Source organism: Orussus abietinus, unplaced genomic scaffold, assembly GCF_000612105.2.
Source record: "Orussus abietinus isolate OABI.00-Male unplaced genomic scaffold, Oabi_2.0 scaffold268, whole genome shotgun sequence".
NCBI lineage: Eukaryota > Metazoa > Arthropoda > Insecta > Hymenoptera > Orussidae > Orussus > Orussus abietinus.
Window position 1 is genome coordinate 44,782 of NW_019396005.1, and position 26,331 is coordinate 71,112.

The 26,331-nt window shown below is 40.3% G+C and overlaps 1 protein-coding gene across 1 annotated transcript in view; it reads right to left on the bottom strand.

Moving 5' to 3' along the window:
• LOC105698890 (monocarboxylate transporter 2) overlaps window positions 1–26,331 on the bottom strand; it is a 77,974-nt gene that overhangs the window by 20,603 nt on the left and 31,040 nt on the right. The window contains exons 5-6 of the mRNA XM_012423511.2: window positions 3,795–3,963; window positions 1,633–1,797 (exon numbers count right to left, since the gene is read on the bottom strand). Of these exons, the coding sequence (XP_012278934.1) occupies window positions 1,633–1,797; window positions 3,795–3,963 (334 nt within the window). The remainder of the gene's footprint in view (window positions 1–1,632; window positions 1,798–3,794; window positions 3,964–26,331) is intronic.

Sequence of the window (26,331 nt, forward strand, 5' to 3'; positions counted from 1 at the left end):
TTCTGGAAGTATCCTGGCAAAAGCCTTTTTATGTTCCGTGTGAGACGTCGCTTCCAGGCACGAGTACATTTTTATTTCTTTCCCTTGCGGCACCTCTGAGTCTTTCTTATGGAATCGTGTAATAGCACGATGAGATTGTGAAGTCTACGCCCCCGAGTTAAGAGTGAGCAAGCACAATCCAGGCTGTGATATAGGTTCGTGAATTCTTTCAAAAGGATATTATACTTAACACTTTACCGACCGGCGAATTTGGAAGTAAATGGCGATCACGGGTATCGCAAAACCGATTAATAGGCTTCCGGTCGGTAAAGTGTGATAGCATCTTTTGAAATCGGTCTAAAATTGTTCACAGTACGGCAATTTTTTTTCCATAACTCGGGAGAAAGAAATGTCTTCGGTAAAAGACTTCCAATTTTTATGGAAAAGAAATAACAACGGAAAACTTAGGTTGGTAAAATTTAAATATTTAGTAGGATAACTTATCTCGTTAATTTATTCATTTTGCCTATTATTTGTAACATTTATTGTAATCAGAGCGCCATTCGAAGCACTCTGTAGGTACACTGTAGAATAAAGCCTCGAGTTGATTTCTTATTGTATTTATTTGATAACGGGAGGCCAATAAAATGAAGAAAGAAGAAAAGAAAGACTGCCTTAATTGTTTGCACTCGCGTTTTATGGTTGACAGGTATGTAACGCGCACATGTTGTCAGCAGTGATTAACCAGAAATGGTTCTCACAGCTTTATGGTAAGACAGACATTTAGGTGCGTAATGAGCAATTTTTTTAGTAGTGATCACCCAAGAGTGGTTCTTACCATGTTTAGTAACCTTTTTATTACGGACCCAGGTACACTTTCCTTAAATTCATCCTGTATAGTATGCTGCGCGGAGATTTATCCGTATCAATCGAGTGAATTTGGTAAGCGTGGATATGAGAAAAATAGTGAGTTATACTGTAGGTGATAAGTACCGTTCTTGATTGGCCTCCGTTGAAAATGTGTTTCGGCTAAATACAGGCAGGTACGCTAACTAAAGAGCATGAACACAATTGAACAGGGCGGCCATATTTTCCCCATCACGCGTAACGAGCACTCCATTGTCAAAAAAATACATTTAGAAATAATGTTCCTTCTCACAATCTTCTTGTTGATTTTCATTTGAAATGTTGGAATATGAAATGTTATGAACTACTACCTAAATATTGAACACGTTGCATTGCGCAGAATAAAAATAGTTACGTCATACGTAGCTTCTATTTAAGATTTATTTTCACGAAGTCTAAGGCGTTCAGACTTCACGCAATTTCATAAATCTGTTTCTTTCGGTTCAATAAAAAACAAAGACTGAAATATCGAAACGCATTACAAGAGCCTTAAAGAGTCTTTCAATTCCTACTTAGAGCCAAGCACTCTAGAAACCACAATCTTGCGTTGCTGGAAATATTTGCATTCCATGAGCAAAATTTGGTTTACAGATTGGAGTTATGATTTGAGAGAATCAACAGATGTAACGGTATCACGAGGAGGAAACGTCGACGGGAGGTGATTTTCTCGATATGACTCGGACCCGTAATTGAACATTCCTATTGGATCCATTGCATGCCTGGGCTCGGTAATAAGTAGTAACTTACCCCACGGCCTCCTGATAGAAGACACTGAAGAGAGCTATTCCCACCCCCGTGCCGGCTTGCACCACCATTTCAACGAACTCCCTCCGTTTCCTGAAGTAATGGCCCAGCACCAGGCCGGCAGTTTCCCGCACCATCCCGGCGGCTGCGCCCAGGACCAGACCGTAGCTGTTGCATTTTGCAAAGGTAAATCACGTGGCCGCGCACACCCGGCTTGGAGAGCTTGCGCTCTTGTTTAAGGGAAAGTAAGGAGACTTCCCCGTCTTCAGCGAGCCAAGTGCACCCACGAGGGTGCACGAGTCCTCTTACGTCGATTCGACCTTCTAACTTTAACCCCCGGGACATTCGGACTCGCGCACGGTCTCCCCTTTCGGGGTTTTCAGATATAGCTTTGACTTGACACGGTGACACGGGTATGTGAGAATTTAAGGTGATGGGAGTGATCCCCCAGGCGTCAAATGATTTATAAAATTATTCTCCGATCCGATTGCACCGAATCGTTTGAAACTACTAACGATTCGGTGCACGGTGAACGTGAATAAGGAAAGTCTTGACATCCAAGATATTTCACTGAAAAAATTTGTATTTTTTTGCAACTAGAACTAAGGTGGGGTTGTCAACACATATTTTTGATATTTTATTCTTTTTCAAAGCTCAGAATAGAAAACGATGACTTTCAGGACCTAGGTATAGCAATTTAGAATACTAGAGTAATCGAGCATTACAGATTCATACGGGAAATGTCCCGAAAAGTTATATACATACTAGGGAAAATTCCGGTTATCCCATTACGAACACGCGTTCTGTAAGAGCTCGAGGACTAAAAATTTAGTTGCCACTGGTTGCAACAGATGGCGCCGTAATGGATTTAAGTATCAAAAATCATAAATTCAGGGGATTTCTTGAGTTTTACTTCGATTTCTGTATAATTATTTTATTGAAACGACACATGGAGTGTGCCATTCCATACGTTACTCAACTTAGTACAACATAGCTGTATATATAAATGTAAATGTCAGGAAAGTGATGCGTTACTTTAAAAATAATTTGGTAGCTAAATTCTTATCGTTGATCGGTTCACATTTTATTTCTTTTTTGAGAGAAAATAAAGAACGACTTCTCGAGTTTCTCGGAGCGAGGAAGAGAAAATTCCTTCAGGATGACTCCGAATCTTCGAACGCGACAAAGAAGTGAGAGATCCAGATACCATACCTTCCTGGTTCTCTGGGAACCTCTGAAGGTCCTTTGCTTAACGAGATATCTCTTCTTGCGACCTCCATCATACTATGGTCTTTCTGGCTCAGAAGTCTAAGAGGGATCCACAAATGAATCACGGGACTCGAACGCGCGAATTCAGTCTTGCATAAAAAAAATGCAAAAATCACATCCATGTATATAGGAAAATCTTGAACCCTTCCCATCAGTTGCGCCATTAAGAATATCTCTTTCCTCTCTCCAGGAAGCTTCTCGTGTTCGTTGTATTTTGACCTTTTTCGGTTTAACGGTACACCTTGAAACTTCGTCTCAGAATAATTTTGAAATAAAAATGATCGTTTTTGTACAGTTTTTCTTTTAAATTAAAGAGAGTAAATTCTTAAACAACTATCTAGTACTTTTGATAATCCAAATATTAATCACCATTACTATCCTGAATTACACAGAATCGCGTTTCTCCGCGCGGTTAAGGATCTCAATATTGATTACTTTAAAAAATAACGTCTGATCGTTTGAACGGAATATTGAAACAAATACCTCAATGATTTGCCCCTAGAGTCCCAGGGCCATTGCTTTGGCGTGCACTCCATTTAACCAAAAACAATTATCCCGAGACTGTAACAGTCAACAGCCAGACATGAATCAAATATTCGGACATCTTTTGCCCTCTCATGAGTGAACATATATACGTGAGTCAATTCGGTTCGCTGAATTTGGGGCGCTCGTTTAGATGTGGTGAATTTATAAACAAGTAAATATTAACCTTTGGGATGAAAAGTGAAACATTGGAAAATGGCTGTTCGTGTCTATATCCTTACATCCTTTTCACGAGGATTGGGTCAATAGGGTCTCCCTTGAGATGCGCAAAGTCCTATAGGTCAGCACGAGTGAATCCAAGGATTGCGGCCTTGACGGAAAACGTGATCGATTCTCGTCCGGAGTAAACGTACCTGAAGACGACCTGGTGCATCTGCACGGAGAAGGAGGTGAAGAGGGATGCGAGTGCCAGAAAGAGGCCACCGAACACGGCGACGAGTCTGGTGCTCGCCAAGTGACACACCCCGACGACGAAGGGAGCCAGCCCACGTGAGACCGCTGCACTTAATGCACCCACCCATGCTGAAACATTAATTTCGTCATTACTTTTGCGACATCCGAGTGACCTCGATTCTCTTCTCGAGAATTCCCGCGACTCTTGAGATTCGGTCGAATCTGCAAGATATTAATCTCGAATTATAAAATAAATGATAAAATAATAACTACATATTTTATGTTGATATATTTTAAAGATATCATTCTCTTAGTACAGATGACCTGGTAATTTTGGTCAGTCAATTTTGCACATGTGTATATTACTAATTTTTTTTTTAATTAATCATTGTTTCAAAAGAAGCAACAGTTACGATATTTTTTTTACATAACTGATAATAGTTTCTTTCAGATTTGACTATACGTACTATTACAAAAAATATTCCCTGTTGAGATTCTAGTCGAAGCGAAATTATTGATTCTTTATTTGGAAATAGAATCATTGTTCATCTCTTTCATAATATTGCTAGGAAAACGAGGGAATAAAACGCGGCAATATTGTGTGCGCGAAGTATGAGTCTATATGGTGTTATAACGTGTTTAAAGGAGGAGTATCGAATTATAGCCTTCTGTATCGAGTATGACGTTTTTGGACCTTCTTATATATAGGCTTCTTTCGATGTTATTCTTTCGTTGAGGATGTTTCTTGTACTATTGTATATATTAATAGGCGTAGTTTATTGAGAAAGCAGATGCTTGCTTAGAAACTATATATTAAAAACCAATTTATTTACCTATGATTATAATCTATGTTTATAATAAATTTTTAGGCGTTCCAAACGATTGTTACACCTTGGATAGGTTCGTTCGCAGATAATACTTAGATTTCCGCGGGCAGTTCACCCTTTGAAGAAGACGCGACAGTCGCGGTACAGAGAGAGGGAGATTAATGGAGAGAGCGTTTAATGTCGACTTTCAAAGCACCAGTGGCATCGCCCGACGGTGCTCTTAATTTCTCAAAGAGTGTATTCGGCGATTGCGAGCGACCTGGAGCTCGCGTCGATCATTTCTGCGAAATTTCCTCGTAGCTCCGAGGAGTTGCGAAGAAAAGATCCGAAAAGCGCCCAAGGCGACGGGGGACGACGAGAGCGCATACGTGACGAGAACGGCTTCGTCCTACCTTTGCAATAAACCAGCTTATAATTATAGTCTACGAGTGGCAGCACCCATACCACGTACTCGAGCGAATACTTGCTGTCGTATGTCCCATACGATTACACGTAGATCAGGCAATCTATTCTTCCGCACATAGCAAAGATTCTTTCGTTCTTCGCCTACGGAATATCGAGAACGAGATAGCACTATTTTTTTAGTAATCCTTCTGAACACAATGATAATGAATCACGTTGTCACCGTTAAGAATGGCTTCGACTATAAGAGACGAAAGGAGAATAAAATACAGGTAAAAATCAACAGGTAAGACTACTGCTAAAGATACAGCGCGGGGGTGGTCACGTCGACTTTCTTCTTTTTTAGTTGCCAAACGGGTAATAAAAAAATCGTTTTTTTTTTGTTACACGTCGGTTAACCCAGAACATTTTTCAAAACCAGCAAAGGGTATTTCTGGTACAGTGGTTGACGCGTCAGGACCCTATCGTTGCTATGCCCTAACCTTGAAAACAAGCGGGAAGTCAAACTGCTGAAGAACTCACCCGACGACGCCAACTTTCCAATCCTCTTAAAAATTCAATCGATATTTTCTGTACAAACACCAATGCGTTAAAGTTAGGATTCGATGACCGTACATTATTGAAATGTACCAATACTGGAACGCTTGTTACAGCTATTCGCCCACAATCAAACTGTAACCAAGAGAGATGGAAAACGATGGCACTCTATTCTTTTTGAATCCGGTTCTATAAGCATATATGTGCTGCAGATAGGGGAAGAAAGCGCTCCGATTCTCTTCCACCACCGGAGAAAATATGGCTGTACTTGTTTAATTGGCACGCACGTATTGCTCCTCCCGTTCGGTGGAATAGTTAATTATTATATATATAATAATTAATAATAATATAACTATCATACGTATTGCCGTACCGAGGTTACTTCTTAACGGGGAAAAAATGTGGAACATGACCGTACATCGAGTGGGAGGGACATCAAGGTTGGCTACTCTGGTAAGTGATCCAGTTTCAATCTTAAACCATATATATGTAGACCTCGCAATGGACCTTCCACTCCCAGATTTTCAGTAAGCAGAATGGCTTTAACTGTGCGGGTCAGTCGTCGGGACACGTGGTACATTCCTTTACCCCTTCCAGTGCAAAGCGGTCTACATAAATGTATGGTCTAAATTCTGATTGGGTCCGAGCGCCGTCGGTACCCAGGGTCCATGTGGTATTCGAGTTTACCCTTTCCATTGCCATGGGAGGTCTAGATATTTATGGTCTAAGGTTTCATTACATTTCGGTGCTGCACGGCAACTTCGAAAACCTCCGGAATGCCAAGCCGCTAGGAGGACCACGTGACATGGCGCCAAGTTTGAAGCCTCTTAAGGAGTCTGCCCGCGTGTCCCGTCTGCGGATGGATGCACGCGTCTCCGCATGCGTGCACGGCCGCTGTTATCGGGAGGCAACGAGGCGGGATTATTGTTATTTTCGTTGGCTGTTCGATTCGGCCGAATTCTCGAGACAGGGTATTATCCGCACGAGATGCGGTAGCGTAAAAGGGGGAGGAGGCAGGAGGGAGGGAAGTTATGCGTGACACGCGGACTGCATTATTCATCGCGAGAGCCGGAGATATTATGCGCGTATATCGGGTAATATATATATCGACCAAGTCCGTCCCGAGCCGTGCGAGATTTAACTGGTCGAGCTCGCGAAAGGGATGGAGATGGGCCGTGCTGGATCGAGCACGCGAGTCACGATAATTCGGCGGTAGGACGTTAAAGGGTGTCTCATATATCTTCATCGGTTTTTCATTAAGGAGCCATCGCTTTAATTTTAAATCCGACCCAGCGTGGCCGCCAACTCCGATTACAGGTCGTGCAAAGGTAAATCGTAACCGCGTTATCGAGTCCGGTACGACCGGCACGATTAAAATTTATGCCGTCTCCTCGTGTGAATGCGAGCGATCGATTTCAAGTAAAGTGTAACGAACGTGTAATGTTTTACTTGTTTTGATTAATTATTTAAACGTTGGAAGGATTTCTTCCACGGTACTCGTGGAAGCGTTGATATCCCTACTCCTCCGCCTCTCCTGGAAAATGGAATAGCGTCTCGCTCGAGCTCAGGTGCGCAGAGCGCGTTTCTGTCATTACATAACACTAGGAGATTCTCTCAAATGTTTTTGTCTCGAAACCTTCACGAGTTTTTTGATATGTAAAAGGGATTTAATCTTCCTTAAGGAAACTCGGACATCTTACCTCCTGCGAAGTTATTTAGGTCGGAATTGATTGAACGGAATGGCGACCGATCCGATCGATCGATGGATCGAATAGCTGAAATAAGTACACGCTCGTTGCAAGAAACGCGACGCCAGACGCCTTGAGCCGACATAAGAAGCTTTCGCAGTCATCAATTTCCTCAATCGGTTTGCGGAAACTCGGTATTTTAAATTTTCACCGTCCTTCCCATATCTTCGACGATAAAACCGCTTAAAAGGTAGGAAACGTGTTACGACTGCGTCCGTTAACGATAACGATTCGATTTTTCAGCTCCGATATTCTCAACAAATTCTGTTAGTTTTATATTCCAATGAGTCGGCTTATACGACTACCTTCCACTGGAAATTATTGAGTTAAATGAAACGATAATTGTCACAAGTATTGAAAGATCAAACTGATATTGGCATTTTTCGCATCGACGAATCTACGCAGACGGTTCCATTTTTTTCGAAAATCTTACAAAATACTGGAATACAATTTTAATAATACCGTTTACACGGTCATTTTGTACATTTCATGCCTGTAAATATTATTGTTCAAAGATATTTCAAGGCATTAAAAAAGTGTAAAAATAATCCCTGGAGAACGCACAGACGTCCACATACAACATAGGTTTGTTCCCATAGTTCAGTTAATTCGACGGCTGGAAACGTTACGTGGGATTTGACCAGTTTCCATCAACGTCCCTCGGCATCGCATCGGTCGGATTTTATTTGCATCTCGATGGATCGTCACAATGGCGCATTGCTCGAAAACGTCGAAACGAACTCTAACGAAGCACCAATTATCCTTACCGTGGATATACTAGACGGAACTAGGCTTATGAAATCAATAGACTTCGTCGCCTGACTCTACTTTTGCGTCTACTTCACACGTACAGGTATACGATAAAAACAATTTGGCGTGTTTGATTGACATCACTCATTGATTGCTGTCGTTTTTCCGCGCGTCAAGAACGCCGATATACGTTGAAATAACCGCGAAATTATTTTTAGAGACGATACACGCGTTTGGAATTGATGCCTGGACGTTTCTATTATACTACAGGAAATATGGCGCCGAGATCGACCAGCGTCCATCGGCATCCTTTGGCATCGTTGAGATTTTATTTGCACTCCGATGGATCGTCACGCTGGCACGTTACTCAAACACGCCGAAACAAACTCTAACGAAGCACCAATTATCACCACCTCGAACGGGCCAGGATGAAATTCACTTTTTTCAAATCGATTACTTCCGGTCCTCTTATTCAGTCACATACGCAGTAAAAATCATTTCTTGCGAGGGTGATTCGCATTTTATAATGACTTACGTTCATTCGTGAGTTAAGAACGTATACTTACGTTAAACAAACTGGTAATATTTTCCGGAGGACAAACGGGAGTCTAGAGCAGATTGCATATTTGGACGTGCATTTCGACGGCAGGAAACTCGGACATTGCGATTGACCAGCTCCTATTAAAGTCCATCAACATTATTCGAATTTTATTCGCATTTCGGTGAATCGTCGTTGGTACGTTATTCGGAATCGCCGGCAGGTGATTTCAAACGAAGAAACAATATCGTTACAACCGACAGGTTGAAATTGACGTTTATGAAATTGCTTATCGCCGATCTAATTGTTTCCTTCATGTGTTTAGTAAACATAATTTGCAGCATGTTTAATTAATACAAATCAATAATCGTGGCTTTATTTTGTGTGCAAAAGCACTTGTTCCGTAGACATCTTTATCAAGGACACTCGTATGCATTAAGGGCGCTCACCACTCTAGCGATTTTGCAGGGCCTCACGGGGACAACGATTCCGAACGTATTTCTAAACCGATCGAGCTTAACGAGTGCTCACATCGAAGATGAAATGTTGACCTGTGTTTATATGGGAACAATTTTCGATAAGTGGTCATTTTCATATAAAAAAGTGCAACGACATAATTTGAATGTCCTTTTACCTAGGAAGGAGGTGCTCGATCGAAAATCGCTCCCACATAAACATACGTCAACATTTTATCTTTGAAACGAGCACTCGTTGAGCTCAATCGGTTGAGAAATACGCTCAAAATCGTTGTCCCCGTGGAGCACCTTTTTCAGGATTTTCGAGTTTCTCGCGAGGAATTTGGGCATTCCTTAGCAACCGTTGCCGACTCTAGGCGGAGCGTCCAACTTGCGTGTGCGTGCGGCCGAGTGTCACACACGTTTCGGCGCCTAGTCCAGAGGCGTCTAGCCGTTGTGTGAGTTGTATACGTGCAAAATACGCACACATTTTTCGCCCGTTGCTAAACACTGCCCATTATGCGTCGCGTCTCCCTCATCCGAGCGAGAAAGTACGTTTTGGTTACCTCCCACCGAATTCGATGCTAATGCCATCTAGCGGTGGAAGTCATCGTCCCCACTTTGGTGGTGAACGCCGTTAAAACAACCTAGATACGATTTTTTATACGATATCTTGTTTGGAGTGGATGTTTGTGTATCGGGATGGCAGGAACCGTGGTGGCGAGACTGACCAGCCTCCATGGACGTCCTTCGGGATCGGTTGGATTTCATTTGCATCCCGATGGTCGCCTCATTGGCGCGCTATTGGAAAACTCCGAGTCGAACTCTAACGAAGCACCAATTACCGTGACGACAGGCGGAGGCCAGGTCGGGGCTGGCGAGGAGACAGTCGCGTGGATTGTAAAAGGCATTGATTGGCAATGCCGCAGGTTGCGAGGACAGCCGGAAGTAGGACGTGTCGAGGGGAGTTTTTACAGGGTTCGAATAAAATGAGGAACGGTCCTTGTCGCGGACGTCGTCCCGGGGATGGATGTCGAAATAAAACCTGCAAAGTGGGATCCCCGTCCTGGACGATGGCTGGATGGTCGCAGTATCTGTTGGTAAATAGAAGGCAAAATGTCCCGGGGGACATGTCTAGCATTTCCAGTACGGACCAACATCGGAACGGTTGGCTTGATGGACGTTTCGGTGTTATTTAAAATTTTCTTTAGTTCCGCCAGCAGCGACTAAGTTGGACGATACGAGTCGTATCGTTGACTGCCCGGATTGTCTTTCACGATGCACCTTTTTATTTTGCCTTTCCGAGGGGCTCTCACAGGAATACAATTGGACGAGGACAAGTCTCATTGATCACTTATGTTTTCTTGCTGAAGGCCGGACAGAGGAAGTTATCATGTTAAGTTTTTAAAATCTTGGTTTCTAAGGAACTGTGGAAATTGATTTAATGACTAGTAATTAAGAAAATAACTCGGTGACGAGAAATAAAATCTTGTAAAATCTCTTTACAGATATGTTTACATTGGTACGTTTAAGGTGATGTGAAACACGTCGAGGAACTTGGTCGACGTCGATAAAGAAGATTTTTCTAAATGCCTACGTTGTCGACGTTCGTTTTTATATTGACAGCTGTGTCGAATTATATTGGGTATTGTACCAAATGGCATACTCCACCTGTCGTTTGCGTACAATAATTATAAAGAAATCGAAGTAAAACTCCAGAAATCCTCTGGATTCGTGCTTTCTGGGGCCCTAATTGACTGCAGAGGGACCTCCTGCGCCATCTGTGATTTTCAGGTCAATTAAATTTTCACTCCGAGACCTCGTATTACCGTCGTTTTGGCATACAAGCGCATACAACATTTTTTTGCCTTTATTCCGTTCAAATGCAAGTTTATCGATTACTAGAGTGTTCTAAATTGTCGTAAAATTGTCCTGACCCTTTCGATTCTCATATCAGAGCCTTCGATAATTGTATATTGATCGAAATATGAAAGCTCGACGCCATTTTGATTCTGGTCTGGGCTGAGTTAAAAAATTGTGTTAAAAAATCCAAATTTTGAATGTGTCAGGACAATTCTTAGATGATCAGGAGTGATGTGTTAAAGTTTTGGACAGTTTGGTCTAATGCCCTTAAAAAAAGTGTTGTATTCGAATCGACTGATTTGAAGGGGGTTTCACTTCACCATAAATCTTGAGAATCGATTAGAATTATACACAAAAAACGCGTAATCATTGATAATGTTGTTAACACGAAGAATAACGTACACGTGATCAAACAATGATACAATACCAGGCAATTTTTTCCCGAGTTTTTTCTCAAGTTGAATGTTGTTTATTGATTTAGTTTTTTAATAATTCTTAATAAAGTTTGGAAAAGCTGGTGATCTTCCGTCGATGTTCCAATTTGACTAATTTTCGGTTGTTAGAGCCTTTCGTTCACGGTAATTTGTGCGTTTAATTACCGAACGTGGTAAGCACGATGAATATATAACGACGCTCAACTCGTCGAGATAGTACATATTATATTTCATCTGGAACGTGGACACGGGAAAATATAATCGATACGTGTTATGATTCGTTCTATAAATGGGCCAAATGCCCGTGAAAGCGGTTTAATTTCGCATTGCCAGTCTGATACGCAATTAAGCCTAATTGAAACTGAATGGATTGATACTTGGACAATTGCAAGTTATGCACATTTTGTTTTAATCTTGTTACTTCTTTTGGCAATGAGAAGAACGAAAATTATCGCGATATATGCGAGATGAAATTGCAGGCTATAAATTGCTCCGATGAAAAGTGAACGTGGTAATCGAATATTATTTGGAAAACAATTATTTCGAAGTCATCAACATTTAAGTTTATGCCGCGCTCAAATATGAGGTGTATCAAAAGTGATTCATTACGTTTCAAGTCTATTACGCATTTCCAGATAGAAATTGTTTAATTCATCATTGATATAATTATTGTATAGCTACTTTAATTTAAATAACTACCGGAATCAGAAATATAAAATATTAATAAAAAACGGGAGCTGAGTTACAACGAAGGGGGTTCTATACTAACATTTCATCAGGTGAGTTTATTCATACCTTAAGGTTTATTTTTCAAAATCTTTTAACAAGCACTTAACTAAAAGAGAGAAGTCAGCTAAATAAGCAAATAAGTAAGTACTTAATCATTAAGTAGAAGAGCAAAACGTTATATCTGTATTCAGGTTATCAGATATATCTTACCGATTGTAATGACGTTTTCTTTTTTTTCTTTTATGCACGAAGAATAACATCTTTATCAAATTGAATTGTTACCATTTTCCAGATTGAACAAATGGACTCTTTTGCTTAGATATTCGCATATTAAAGTTTCACATAAGTCAATACACTGATTTTTAAAAATAAGGAGTTTCTAAAACTTAGGTTACCTAATATAAATTGAAATACTAATGATAATTTGATTTTAAAAAAAAGTATAGAAAATCTTGTTGGGAAGAGCTATCTTTGATAGGTATCATTTCATCGATGGTGCTTTGCGGTATTTGAAATATTTAAATGATTAGCTTCTTGGGAGGGAGGTTGGCGTGCCGGAGGCGAACGGATCGGTTTTGTAATTGATAGTAATTATAAGAAAAGCCATTGTTACGATCGCATCGTAAGACCAGGCTATCCGACAGAGAAGAGCCAGGAGGACGAGAATCGATAAGCAGTAACAGCTGAGATACCATCTCGCCGATCTTCGGAGCTCTTTTAAGATGCGCATGGCGAAGGGAAATTCCTGCGAAGCGATATCGACAAGAAACCATTAATCGGACCTCAGGGGCTTCTTCGATGGAATTACAAATGCCACCTTTCTTTAACGTCCTCCTCCCGTGCGATCCTCGATATCTCCTATACAGGAACATTTTCGTTGATGAACTCATACGAGCAAAATGGAGCTCGCTAATACAGTTCAAGACTAGACTTTTTGAAAATAAAACGGTTACCGAGAACCAGATCTTATGTGAAATGATTTTTTTGGGGTACCGATATTTTATCCATTCCATCTTAATCTCTTATATACATACATATGTATAATATGTACGTAAACATATATTTATATTTATACTTATGCAGCATTGTATAATTACTTATTGTTAGTCCGCTGGTCTTTTGTAGATAGGTATATCCTTCTGAGATATAATGTCACGATGTAGTGATTTACTATTGTATATACAGTTCATGTATTTTTTCCATTTATAACTTTTCAAACGACCATATTTTATTATATTATATTAATCGTCCAAATCTCTAAAAGAATATGTTTTGATAGCAGAGAGATTGACTCTTATAAGAAATCTCTGACAAAAGAAAAAATAAATCAAAAGAATCGGAGTTCTCAATAAATCCACAGTTTCGAGAGAAGTGTACAACTTTGTTATCTGAATTGAATTCGAATTTCGCGCCCCTACCCTCGGCGAATTCGTCCGCGGTGGAATCTTTTCCAAAGTCCTGTCGAGAAGAAAACAGTTCGAGCACGTGTTTGGGATTCACAAGTGGTTCGGAGAAGATCGTCGGGGAATGTTGTTGATGGCGTTGACGATAATTGTTCGTCGGGCGATCAAGATTTGGGCCAGAGCGCGAGATAAGGATCGATGAACGACGGTAGCCGAATGAATATTCATACAGAATCCCCCGCAATCGCGTTTGCCGATCGCGAATCTCGAGGATCCCGGACAGGTCGAGTTCGTTTGAGAAAACCTATCGCGACGAGAGACATGGGACATCCCAGGGATAAGCCGCGATATTTCTATCGCTATTCAGTTTTTTCCAGGAGCTCGAATGCACCCAGGTATTATCCTGTCAGTTAGGGTTTCGACGGGAAATGGAAAACAGAAACAACAGGACGACGATCACGACGTTCGCGCGATCAACGTTATTCGCGGATGCGTACACGAATTCGGTGGAAATTGCCTCGAGTATCTATAGCATGTTACGACGTACTAGTCTACAAGGAAATATGAATTCATATGCGCGAGGGTGTACTGCATGTATGGTGAACCATGCAGGGTGTGTATTCGCTCTGGGAGGAGGGAGGAAAAATAAAATTTTTACCCGGCACGGGTGGTGCCACTCTAGTTACGTTTTTTCATTTTTTTTTTTTTAACTACCTTTGAGATATTCCGTCGAGGTGGTTGTGTTCGTTCGGTGTACTGACATATTTACCTAATTTGTCTATCAACTGGCGTGAAACGTTCAATTTTATGGATAAAAAATGCACACGGAACTACGACAAATGTCAACATTTTTGGTTTTGAAATGTCGTTTTTTTCACCCAATTTGATGTTTAAATTGAAATAATATTGCAAGACTAACTATTGTGGGCGACTAAGGCATAATTTTATTTGTAACGAGGTGTAATTATGGAAATGAAAACATATAATTCGTTGATGCTTAAGAAAAATTGTCTGGACGTCGTGATATTTGTGCTCTGGGCGAGCAGAATTTAGGTAGACTAAATATTGAATTCTGTGAGTGAAGCAAAAAGTATTTTCTTAAATATTAGTAAGTCATTCGCAATGGATTTCGATTATGCTCGAGTTTCTAATATATGTTTAACTCTTAGTTTATAATTAGTCCAAAAATATTTATTAAAAATGGGGTGGAAAGCTGATTCTTACTATACATTTTCAACGATATTGCTTGACAATGGCAGCTTAGATACATTTTATTTGTGTATCTTTTATTAAGTGCCATTATTTCATAATGAATATTACAAAACACAACAATGTGAACATATAATTTTATACGAATGAGCGCTAGCGTTGAAGACACCTATTAAGCGCGATGGATATGCGATACATCGGCCTGTATCTCATCTCGGTTATTGTTAATTAAATGAGAGACCAAAGACCGGTTTCAAATGTACTAGGTAGTTATCGGCACGCGAGGCCGAACACTGTTTCGCGCCATTAATCGAGTAATTTTCTCATTTCCAACAAATTGGACAGTAGCGTGATGCCGCAATGCACGTCATGATGTAGCCTTCTAAATATCGGCTGTCATCGTGCATGCAAAGTGCACTTCGTCCGAAGCATAGTTGTTTTTAAGAGAGAGTCGTGTACTGTAGCCATATTTTTTAATTATCTATATCTCTCTCTCTCTTTTAAATCTATATTTACGGTTCTTTTAGACTGAATCTATACTTCGGTATAATTGGATAATAATATATTTATCTTATAATTAGAATTAATATGAAACAAAACAAAAAATAGGGAGGCGAACAGAAATTTTGGATGTATAAGGTCTAGAAAGCCTAACTTAAACGATAAATGTACATTTTTCTCATAAACTAACAATAATATAGGACAATATTTTAATTCATTTTATTTCAATGAATCGAAACGACAAATCAAAAACTATGTGATGCCCACATTTACCTATACAGATGGCAGATGTTTATTTATGTTTATTTATTATTGATCCAATACAATATTTTATCCGAAATAATTTTCATTAATGTGTTCAGTACTCGAGACTGATTTTTTACATAAAATTCTTTTCGCAAAATCATTTCTAGTTGATAATAACTTGCTATTATTTGGAGAGCAACACTGATGATTCTTAAAAAATCAATCACCTTTCACTTTTACCAATACCATTTTCTGATATCTCATCGGAGTCAACACATTTTTTTGAGCAAAATGTATAGATTGCAGCAGATAATAAATTTCGCCTAGAAAGTAAATTTTTCGCTCAGTGCATGAGAAACGAAAAATGTACACCAGTATAGTTTAGGGCTTCACATAGATATATCTTTTATTGTGTCTTGATGAAACTAGTAAGTATATTGTTAAATTGAACTATATTTATTTTAATGTAGTGCTCTAGTTGTCCATCGAATCATACGTCGAAAATGACGCAGTCGTAGTTGCATTTGAAAAAAAGAATACATTATCCCGAAATCGTGGATTTTCCATTTTCTGTGTTCTCTCTCAAGTAGGAAAGAATACGTTCCAGCTAGATAGAGCAGCGTATTCCATTAAATATTATTACAGTGGCGCGAAGGAAATGACTTCGGTATATCTTTTGCCGTTTTATGTACGAAGAATGAAAACAAACCGTTGAACGTAACGTAGCGTCCCTGCGAGCGTAAATTTCAATATTATGTTACGTAGTTTATAGAGCGATTATTTCGACGATCGTGGAACCGCCTTAGCGGCGTAATGTTCTTTCGTTTTGATTTAGATCTCGCTGTTTCATAAAGCGTCGTTGAGTCTGGCCTTTTCCCTCTCGTGAATTCCTCATAGGGTTGGCTTGCACCGTTTCAGCAAGCAATTCTTGTGCTTTACGAGCACCCTTTCCTCGTCTGGGCTCGCACCTCGTTCCAGAGTAAATTTCGAAATCTGTAAGGCTGGTTTAAATTTCGCGGCACAATCTGCATTCCACTCCTGCAGGAACGGTAAGAACTCCGGAGTACTCGACGTATATACTGCAAATTGTTTTTGACATACGATTTAGATTCTTGATTTTCCGCATAACCGCGTTTTTCGATGTATTTACTGCTATTTTGGTCACCCTGATATTTTTAACGATACGTCCGTTATCTTTCATTATTTTTAATTTCTAAAATTACTTAAGTTAAATCCTAATGTCAGGAAAAATGTGATGCAATGCATTTCAACTCTTATTTTTTATGACTTCTTTTAAGAAGAATTGACGCCATTGAAGTCACTTAGTCGGAATTGATACCTATGTTTAATTCAATGATGGTCGATTACTTATGTCCTATCTTTGCATACAAAAAATTTGTTATTTCAAGGACAAGGACAGAATAATCTGCGACTCCTTGTCCAGCTCTAATTGTAAAAAAGTCCTAGTATCAAGTACTATTATCCCCTCATATCACATATTTTTCCGTCCTGTGTTCTGATGAATTTTTTTGTAAACATATAAAAAGCTAATAACCGCGATACTGTAGGAAAAGTATGATGTTTCGCTTGTAAGGGTAAGGTCGCTTGCACGCCCACCGGCAAAACCAGCGCTGGCACCGGCGTTTTTTTTTGGATGCAATGTAAATAAATGGGAGCTTGCACGCGTAATCCGGTAATCTCTGGCCCGGCTCGATTGCCGGTCCGGTCGTCCAGCGCGCCGGCGTTGAACTTGGCAAGTCGGATGCCGGAACAATGACCGACATGCCGATTCTAATGTAATCTTATGTGAGCACTCCTGTCGAAACTCGCCGCCGTTGGTGAGCTGTTCATTGCTTTTTCGGATACCTAGTTATTCATCGGAGCAAGCGCCAACTCCGATTTTGCCCGTGCATGTAAGAACGATCATGCCCGGTGCCGGTGCCGGGACCGGCTTTGGTTTTGCCGATGCAAGCGGCCTAAGTCCCAAGAACCGTCCTCGATACGTAAAGACAAAATACGAATTCTTGTATCAACTAAAGAGCAAAAACTATATTCACTTGTTCCAGATAATAATGAAATTTTTCATATTTCTATGTCAACCGGTAAAAAACAATTCACCCCTTGGAAAATCCACAAGTAAGGTAAATTTTGATCCCGCCGACATCCATTCACGCTCCGTCCTTGCACTCGTTTCCTCGGGTAGGGCCAAATTGCACGGGAGGTGCGGCGTTCCGAAACGAAGGACGGATCTCTAAAGCTCGGATCAAGCCCAAGGAGACTTCGAGGCCGGACTAAAAGGGGAAAGAGAGCGCTCGTCTTTAAGCGTCCAGGAAGGAGACGAAGGATCGCGGATATTAAGGATAAAAGCGATAACGGGGGCGGAGTAATGAATATCCATTGTCTCGAGGAATTACGGATATCCAAGGACAATGACAAGCCGAAGTCGATTCTCGGGGCGCTTTCGCCTCGCCGTTATCCGAGAAACAAACGAGAGGATCACCGCGTGTGGCCCGACGTTCGGTGGGATTATCGGTAAATTGTCTTTTCCGGTCACGCGGAAAAGGTCCTAGCTCCTTCGAGCCCAGCTTTCCGTTCGATCTTCGCGTCTTCGCGTCTTCGCGTTTTCGCGGCGAGACCCATCGGAGAATTCCGCGCTCCACTGATATCGTTCGTTTATCGGTACACGCACGGATGCACTCGGGCGTGATCTTTCGCATAAATCGAATCTCGATAATTGAGACGCGACGCGCCGCGATCACCCTCGATATCGATCGCATATACAAGCATCGGCGATATCGGTTGATGTATCTGCTCTCCACGCGTTATCCGATGCGACGAAATGATCGCGATCTCATCTCGATCGAGCATATTAACGATGTGCGGAAGAGATGAAATTTCGATCGAATCTTCGGGATCGGCCGTTGATCTTTATCGGTCGCCTTTTCGGCTTCTTCGGCCCTTTGGGGAAACTTGCTCGTTGAATGCCCTGACGAGCGTATATTATTCAATTCCAGTTATTTTAATATGTAATTTTGTCCCTCGTACCTCGTTTTAATAAACGAAGTTACCCTGACATTTTTTACTTTTCTCGGGCCCCGCGGGAAAACTTTCACATCGAACACGTAATACTTGTTGATCGTATGCCGTAGATTTCGAATCATTTTATTATCTTATGATGTGTTTTAATAATGATGTCGCTGTGAATGTAATTTAAACGTGGGGTAAGGCGACGTATAATTTGATATCTACTTCATCTTTCGATAAGTTTTTCGATAGAGAATGAATCTTTACGTATTTTAGCGAAGCGGCCCTTAATTTCTTCTCCCATTGGATAAACTATAGGCATTGATGATCCATGCAATTTCTTATATACAAGATTGTACGTAAATGTACCGTATGTTCAAACGTTTACATTATTAGGTCACGTAGAGGCGAAACGTTTACTGATTTCTGAAACATGAATGGTACACATGCATCAATTATGAATTAATGGAAACGGAAGCATCGTGAACGCGGTTGTGCATATCCGTTACGTACAAGGGAGGACGGAAGGATTTACTCAATGAGTGCCACAATTTCAATGCAATGGACATTGAATAACTGTCAACAACCACTATATTCTCCTGTCATCTCCCTCGATAGCTGCGTTCAGCACGAGAAAAATCTCGAGGACGAATCTGCAACCGCAGCTCTTTCCCGACCGAAACTTTTTGAGATCTTTCCTAGGTGACAAAATGTCGCATTTTGATCAAGTTTTTCGTACCGCTTTGCCTGACCGTTTCACTCTAGGACGATTTACTTGAAATTGAATGAATTACGGCGAAATAAATTTGAAATTTTATTCCACGATATATAAAAATCGTATCGCGTGGAAAAATGTTCCATTACGTTTTTTCGAGAATAACTTGACCTTGAAGTACAGCTCAGGTAATCTTTGAAAATATATCTACTTAAGGTGAAGTGAAACACGTCGAGGAACTTGATCGACGTCGATAAAGAAGATCTTTCTAAATGCCTACGTTGCCGACGTTCGTTTTTATATTGACAGCTGGGTCGAATTATATTGGGTATTGTACCAAATGGCATATTCCACCTGTCGTTTTCGTACAATAATTATAAAGGAATCGAAGTAAAACTCCAGAAATCCTCTGGATTCATGCTTTCTGGGGCCCTAATTGACTGTAGAGGGACCTTCTACGCCATCTGTGATTTCCAGGTCAATTAAATTTTCACTCCGAGACCTCGTATTACCATCGTTTTAGCATAGAAGCGTATACAACACTTTTTTTGCCTTTATCCCGTTCAAATGCGAGTTTATCGATTACCAGAGTGTCCTAAATTGTCGTAAAATTGTCCTGACCCTTTCGATTCTCATATCAGAGCCTTCGATAATTGTATGTCGATCGAAATATGAGGGCTCGACGCCATTTTGTTTCTGGTCTAGGCTGAGTAAAAAAATTTGTTGGAAAAATCCAAATTTTAAATGTGTCAGGATAATTCTTAGATGATCAGGAGTGATGTGTCAAAGTTTCGGACAGTTTGGTCTAATACCCTTAAAAAAAGCGTTGTATTCTAATCGACTGATTTGAAGGGGGTTTCACTTGACCTTAACTCGTTTCATAGACATGTCTGTACCGCAGAGGTAAAGGATAGTAAGTCTGTTCCGTGTGCGACAGTAACGTATTTTAAATTTCTCGTGGCTTTAGAAATATCGAAGACAAATTTCCAGAAAGGGACTTATTGCCTGCTTGGGCCAAAGGAGCCATAAAACAATTTAGCAATGTCCTCACTCCGAAATCTGTTCGTAAATTTTATTTTTTTACGATACGGCTATATTGCCCCGTACGTCCCATCGCGGAGTTTTAAGGTTCCTTAACATTTTCGCGGGTTGACCGTCCCTATTCTTTGTCGTACCTTTTTAACTTTAACACGTGCGTGCAGCATGCACACGTACATACAGCATGTTTTTCCATTTCCACGGCAATCAGAAATTTTCCGTTTTTACCCAACCATATTGGACAGCCGTCGACTAATCACGAGGTCAACTTCTCAATTCGAATCGCCCTTCTAAAATTTAGTCAACCAATCGGTATGCAAGAAATATGCTACCTCCTCCTGAAAAATGTAATGCGACGAGAGGAGGAATCGTATACTTTTTCTGTAAAACAGTCTCTTGTCAGCCTTTACACTCGCTTCTGCTCCGTTACTGGTATTCACGCGAAAAGAACTGACAGAATTCACCAAGTCTCACTTCATTTCGGGTACATTTCTTCTTCCCGTGAGCAGTCGTATGAAGGTCCCATTTTTCAATTCTATTTGCAAGAACAATCGGGATTCATACAACTGCCTGACAAACTAGACGGGCAGAACAAAGTTCATTTTTTAAAACTTTTAGAAAACGTTTATCACATGATCAAATTGAAATCAACCAAGAAATAATAATAACTTCATATTGACAAAAGCTCGATTTAAGACAGATACTGGTAAACATATATACATATCGGTTAATACTCTTAGGTTAAAATTGTCGCTATAATATCTGCGCTAAGAACGTATTGCACCCGATTCGACGAGTGCTCCGTTTGAAAATTCCTGTTTCTTGGGGAAATAATCGAAATGGGGGGTTAGCCAGTGACGGCAACGTCAACGTTTGGATTTGTTGTCAGGAGCCGTGCCGTTAGACTTCCATTAACGTCTAGCTGTGTCAGCTGGGGCGATCCTTCCAAACGATCCTTTAAGGTGAAGTGAAACCCCCTTCAACTCAGTCGATTCGAATGCAACACTTTTTTTTAAGGGTATTAGACCAAATTGTCCGAAACTTTGACACATCTCTCCTGATCATCTAAGAATTGTCCTGACACGTTCAAAATTTGGATTAAAAAAAAAATTTTTTTAACTGAGCCTAGACCAGAACCAAAATGGCGTCGAGCTCTCATATTTCCATCAATATACAATTATCGAAGGCTCTGATATGAGAACCGGAAGGGTCAGGACAATTTTTCGACAATTTAGAACACTCTGGTAGTCGATAAACTCGCCTTTGAACGGGATAAAGGCAAAAAAAGTGTTGTATGCTCTTCTATGCTAAAACGATGGGAATACGAGGTCTCGGAGTGAAAATTTAATTCATCTGGAAATCACAGATGGCGCAGGGGGTCCCTCTGCAGTCAATTAGGGCCCCAGAAAGTACGAATCCAGAGGATTTCTGGAGTTTTACTTCGATTTCTTTATAATTATTGTACGAAAACGACAGGTGGAGTATGACATTTGGTACAGTACCCAATGTAATTCGACCCAGGTGTCAATATAAAAATGAACGTCGGCAACGTAGGCATTTAGAAAAATCTTCTTTATCGACGTCGATCAAGTTCCTAGACGTATTTCACTTCACCTTAACCCGGCGGTTCTTTCCTTCCGGGCCGCCTTTATTACCTGGGAGGTTTTATTTATCAAAGCGTTATTCTAATTGGGCAAACTGCTGCTGCGTAGGCACTAACGTAATCGACTTACTTCCTTTTAATGCGAGTGGCGCACTCGCGCGCAATAAGAGAATATTTAGTGAGTCAAATCTTAAAATAAACTCACTTAGGCTCACTTTCCGAGAATCGTAATGGCACTTTGCACATCCAACCGCTATTCCAACCCTCGAGTGTAATTGCTGACCACTTGAAACTTTTCTGAATATTTTCAGTTTGCTCCCGCGTTAAGCTTCGACGTTTTGGCTCGGTGTTTCATAAAAGAGGTTGGGAATTAACGAGGGGAAACGAAGCTGCGGAATTTCTTGGATTTTCTTCAATTGACCAGACGACACGTTTCGGTAATTAAGCTCTTATTTAGGTTGATTGCTCGATGCCACTTGGATTTATCGAGGACAAATGCTCGAAACGCGATAACGAATAAATTAGCGTAATTATAAAACCGAATGTTACGCGAAGTTTGAAAAGTGGTTGGCCCTGGCGTGGAGGGCAGTCCAGCCGGGCTTGCTCATTGATTAAAACTTTCGTTGTACCCTCTATAATTTATGATCTAAGCTGTCTGTAATTGAACAATCTGCACTTGGCGTTTATGACCGGGATGGCTTTGTGCTCAATGAATGATTGTAGCTAACGATTTGGAACGTTCCTCATGTTTTTCCATTGTGAAATAAACGTCTCTTTTGTACGTAATAACGCGTTATTACTGTCATATCATTTTACCGTATTACTGTCATGCAATTTCAGTTTATACATTATAATTATTTTATTATACGGCAATAAAACGTTAAATTCCGATATTATAGGAAGAAAATCCAATTGATGATTTAAATCTCTAAAAATGAACAGGATACTTTTAATTCCCAGTGAATTACTTACTTCAATGACATACATTACGTTTTCCTTGATGGAAAATTCCAATAATTATTCATCTTGATTTTACTAAGTTCTATTATCGCCAATAAAATGACTCGTAAAACGTAAATTGTGATATTTATCTCGACGACTGAATTACTTTTTCCGTGAAATGGATCGCGTTATCAAATATAAAAAGTTATTCACGCGAGCATTAGCATGAAATAGCCAACCACCAACGTCTTTGCGAAATAAGACAATTTGTCTCAAGGGCAAAATACGAGCAAGGAGTAAATGAAATAACCGAGTTGTGCATTTTCCAGCAAGTTGTACCGAGGATGTTGCAGAAAGAACACCTCTGAGATTTCGATTCCTCTATACCTATATGCGGTATCACTCGTAGAACGTTCATTTCTGGCAAAAGATAAATAACTACTAGCTGAACGTCCCCGGGGGCTTTAAAAAGGCCTAAAAGAAAATCAACGAGCGGGATCCTGTCGGGGATGGGAGAAATTTCGAAGCTCCCAGGAAAATCTCAGCCCCATTCGTGATATTCATCAGCTCGGCTGCTACGTGCCGCTCTCTCGGTGGCGTTTCCGTATAATCGATAAAGCACTTCGGTGCTTCCTTTAAAGACGTGTTCACCTACTTTCATTGAAGCGTGCACTGCCGTCTCAATAAAGTCGACCAACGTGTGCCGATACAACGCCGATGCATTGTTTCGCCTGCAACGTTTCCTTTAAGCGCGAACGCCAAGCGAATTTCCTCTTTTCAAGAGGAAACTAGGTTTCTCTGAGTTATTCCCAAAAGTTAGTCGAACCTGTTGATTTCCAACGATTTCAGTTTTATGTTTATGAAATATGATCCTCTCCGCTTACTTACAACTTGTAATGAATCCTAATTTATTAATTGGCATACTTACAAGAACACCGTTAAAAAGATTTATATACTTTCGGTACATAAGGTTGTAGTGGAGTTATAAATTTGATGTCTTAATAGTGAACGAGTAGACGTTTATTATGACATTCTAAATAAACATAATTTTATAACATCGAGATATAATTTTGCGAAATTGTGTAGGAAAATTATAAATTTTAAATATGATCAAAAACTTTCAATAAAATGTATTTACGGTATACCTTCTGAACAGGACAACATGCCCAGTACACATAAGAAATTTATAAACAGAATGAAACATTAAAGAAATCAGATTGACATTTTCCGTTCAACTTATATATTGGTTACAAGACTGACAAATTTAATATTTATATCTAGATGAATCCTAAATAAATATAGCCGTTGGTGCTTTTATGTATTTATCAAATTATACCTTTTATTTTAAAACATTCAATCATTTTTCCAAATTATTAAGAATCGTTATATTTGCCCCGACAAGTGTTACAGTCACACCATGAATCCTGCACCCTGCACCGATAGCAATTATAACAAATATATTACGAAAAGTATAAGTACGAAAAATCAAATTGTCGACTTTTCGTACATTTTTAAGGCAACAATTCGTAAACCCTCTTTTAGTGCAAGATTCAATTAATATATTTGCCCAGTTTCGATCGCGAAAACTCGTTACAGTCGATTGTATGATCAAAACGAGAAAATTCTTACAATTGACCGCGACCTCCCCTACGTACATTACGTAAAGTGTTAAGGTGAAGTGAAACACGTCAAGGAACTTGGTCGACGTCGATAAAGAAGATTTTTCTAAATGTCTACGTTGCCGACGTTCGTTTTTATATTGACAGCTGTGTCGAATTATATTGGGTATTGTACCAAATGGCATACTCCACCTGTCGTTTGCGTACAATAATTATAAAGAAATCGAAGTAAAACTCCAGAAATCCTCTGGATTCATGCTTTCTGGGGCCCTAATTGACTGCAGTGGTACCTCCTGCGCCATCTGTGATTTTCAGGTCAATTAAATTTTCACTCCGAGACCTCGTATTACCGTCGTTTTGGCATACAAGCGCATACAACATTTTTTTGCCATTATTCCTTTCAAATGCGAGTTTATCGATTACCAGAGTGTTCTAAATTGTCGTAAAATGGTCCTGACCCTTTCGATTCTCATGACAGAACCGTCGATAATTGTATATTGATCGAAATATGAGAGCTCGACACCATTTTGGTTCTGATCTGGGCTGAGTTAACAAATTTTTTTGAAAAATCCAAATTTTTAATGTGTCAGGATAATTCTTAGATGATCAGGAGCGAGGTGTCAAAGTTTCGGACAGTTTGATTTAATACCCTTAAAAAAAGGTGTTGTATTCAAATCGACTGATTTGTAGTGTTTCACTTCACCTTAAGGGCGCTCACCACTCCAGCGATTTTGCAGGGCCTTACCGGGACAACGATTTTGAACGTATTCGAAACCGATCGAGCTCAATGAGTGCTCATATTAAAGATGAAACGTTGACCTGTGTTTATATGGGAGCGATTTTGTGGTCATTTTCATATAAAAAAGTGCTACGACATACCATGAATGCTCTTTTAACTAGGAATGAGTTGCGTTATCGAGAATCGCTCCCATATGAACACACGTGAACGTTTTATCTTTAAAACGAGCACTCGTTGAGCTCGATCGGTTGAGAAATACGCTCAAAATCGTTGTCCTCGTGGAGCACATTTTTCGTGATTTTCGGGTTCCACGCGAGGAATTTGGGCTCTCCTTGACAACCGTTGCCAAATCTAGGCGGAGCATCCAATTGGCGTGTGTGTGCGTCGGGTGACACCCGCGCTTCAACGCCAAGTCAGAGTCGTCCAGCCGTTACGTGAGTCCTCTACGCGTCAGGTATGTACATATTTTTCGATCGTCGCTAAACACCGCCCATGCTGCGTCGCGTTTTACTTATCCGAGCGAGAAAGTACGTTTTGGGTACCTCCCACCGAATACGATGCCAATGCCATCCAGCGGTGGAAGTCATCGTCCCCACTTTGGTGATGAACGCCGTTAAGGTGAAATGAAACCCCCTTCAAATCAGTCGATTCGAATACAACACTTTTCTTTAACGGTATTACACCAAACTGTCCGAAACTTTGACACATCACTCCTGATGATCTAAGAATTGTTCTGACACATTAAAAATTTGGATTTTTCAAAAAAATGTTTTAACTCAGTCCAGACCAGAACCAAAATGGCGTCGAGATCTCATATTTCAATTAATATACAATTATCGAAGGCTCTGATATGAGAATCGAAAGGGTCAGGACAATTTTACGACAATTTAGAACATTCTGGTAATCGATAAACTCGCCTTTGAACGGGATATAGGCAAAAAAAGTGTTGTATGCGCTTCTATGCTAAAACGACGGGAATACGAGGTTTCGAAGTGAAAATTTAATTGACCTGGAAATCACAGATGGCGCAGGGGGTCCCTCTGCAGTCAATTAGGGCCCCAGAAAGCATGAATCCAGAGGATTTCTGGAGTTTTACTTCGATTTCTTTATAATTATTGTACGAAAACGACAGGTGGAATATGCCATTTGGTACAATACCCATTATAATTCGACCC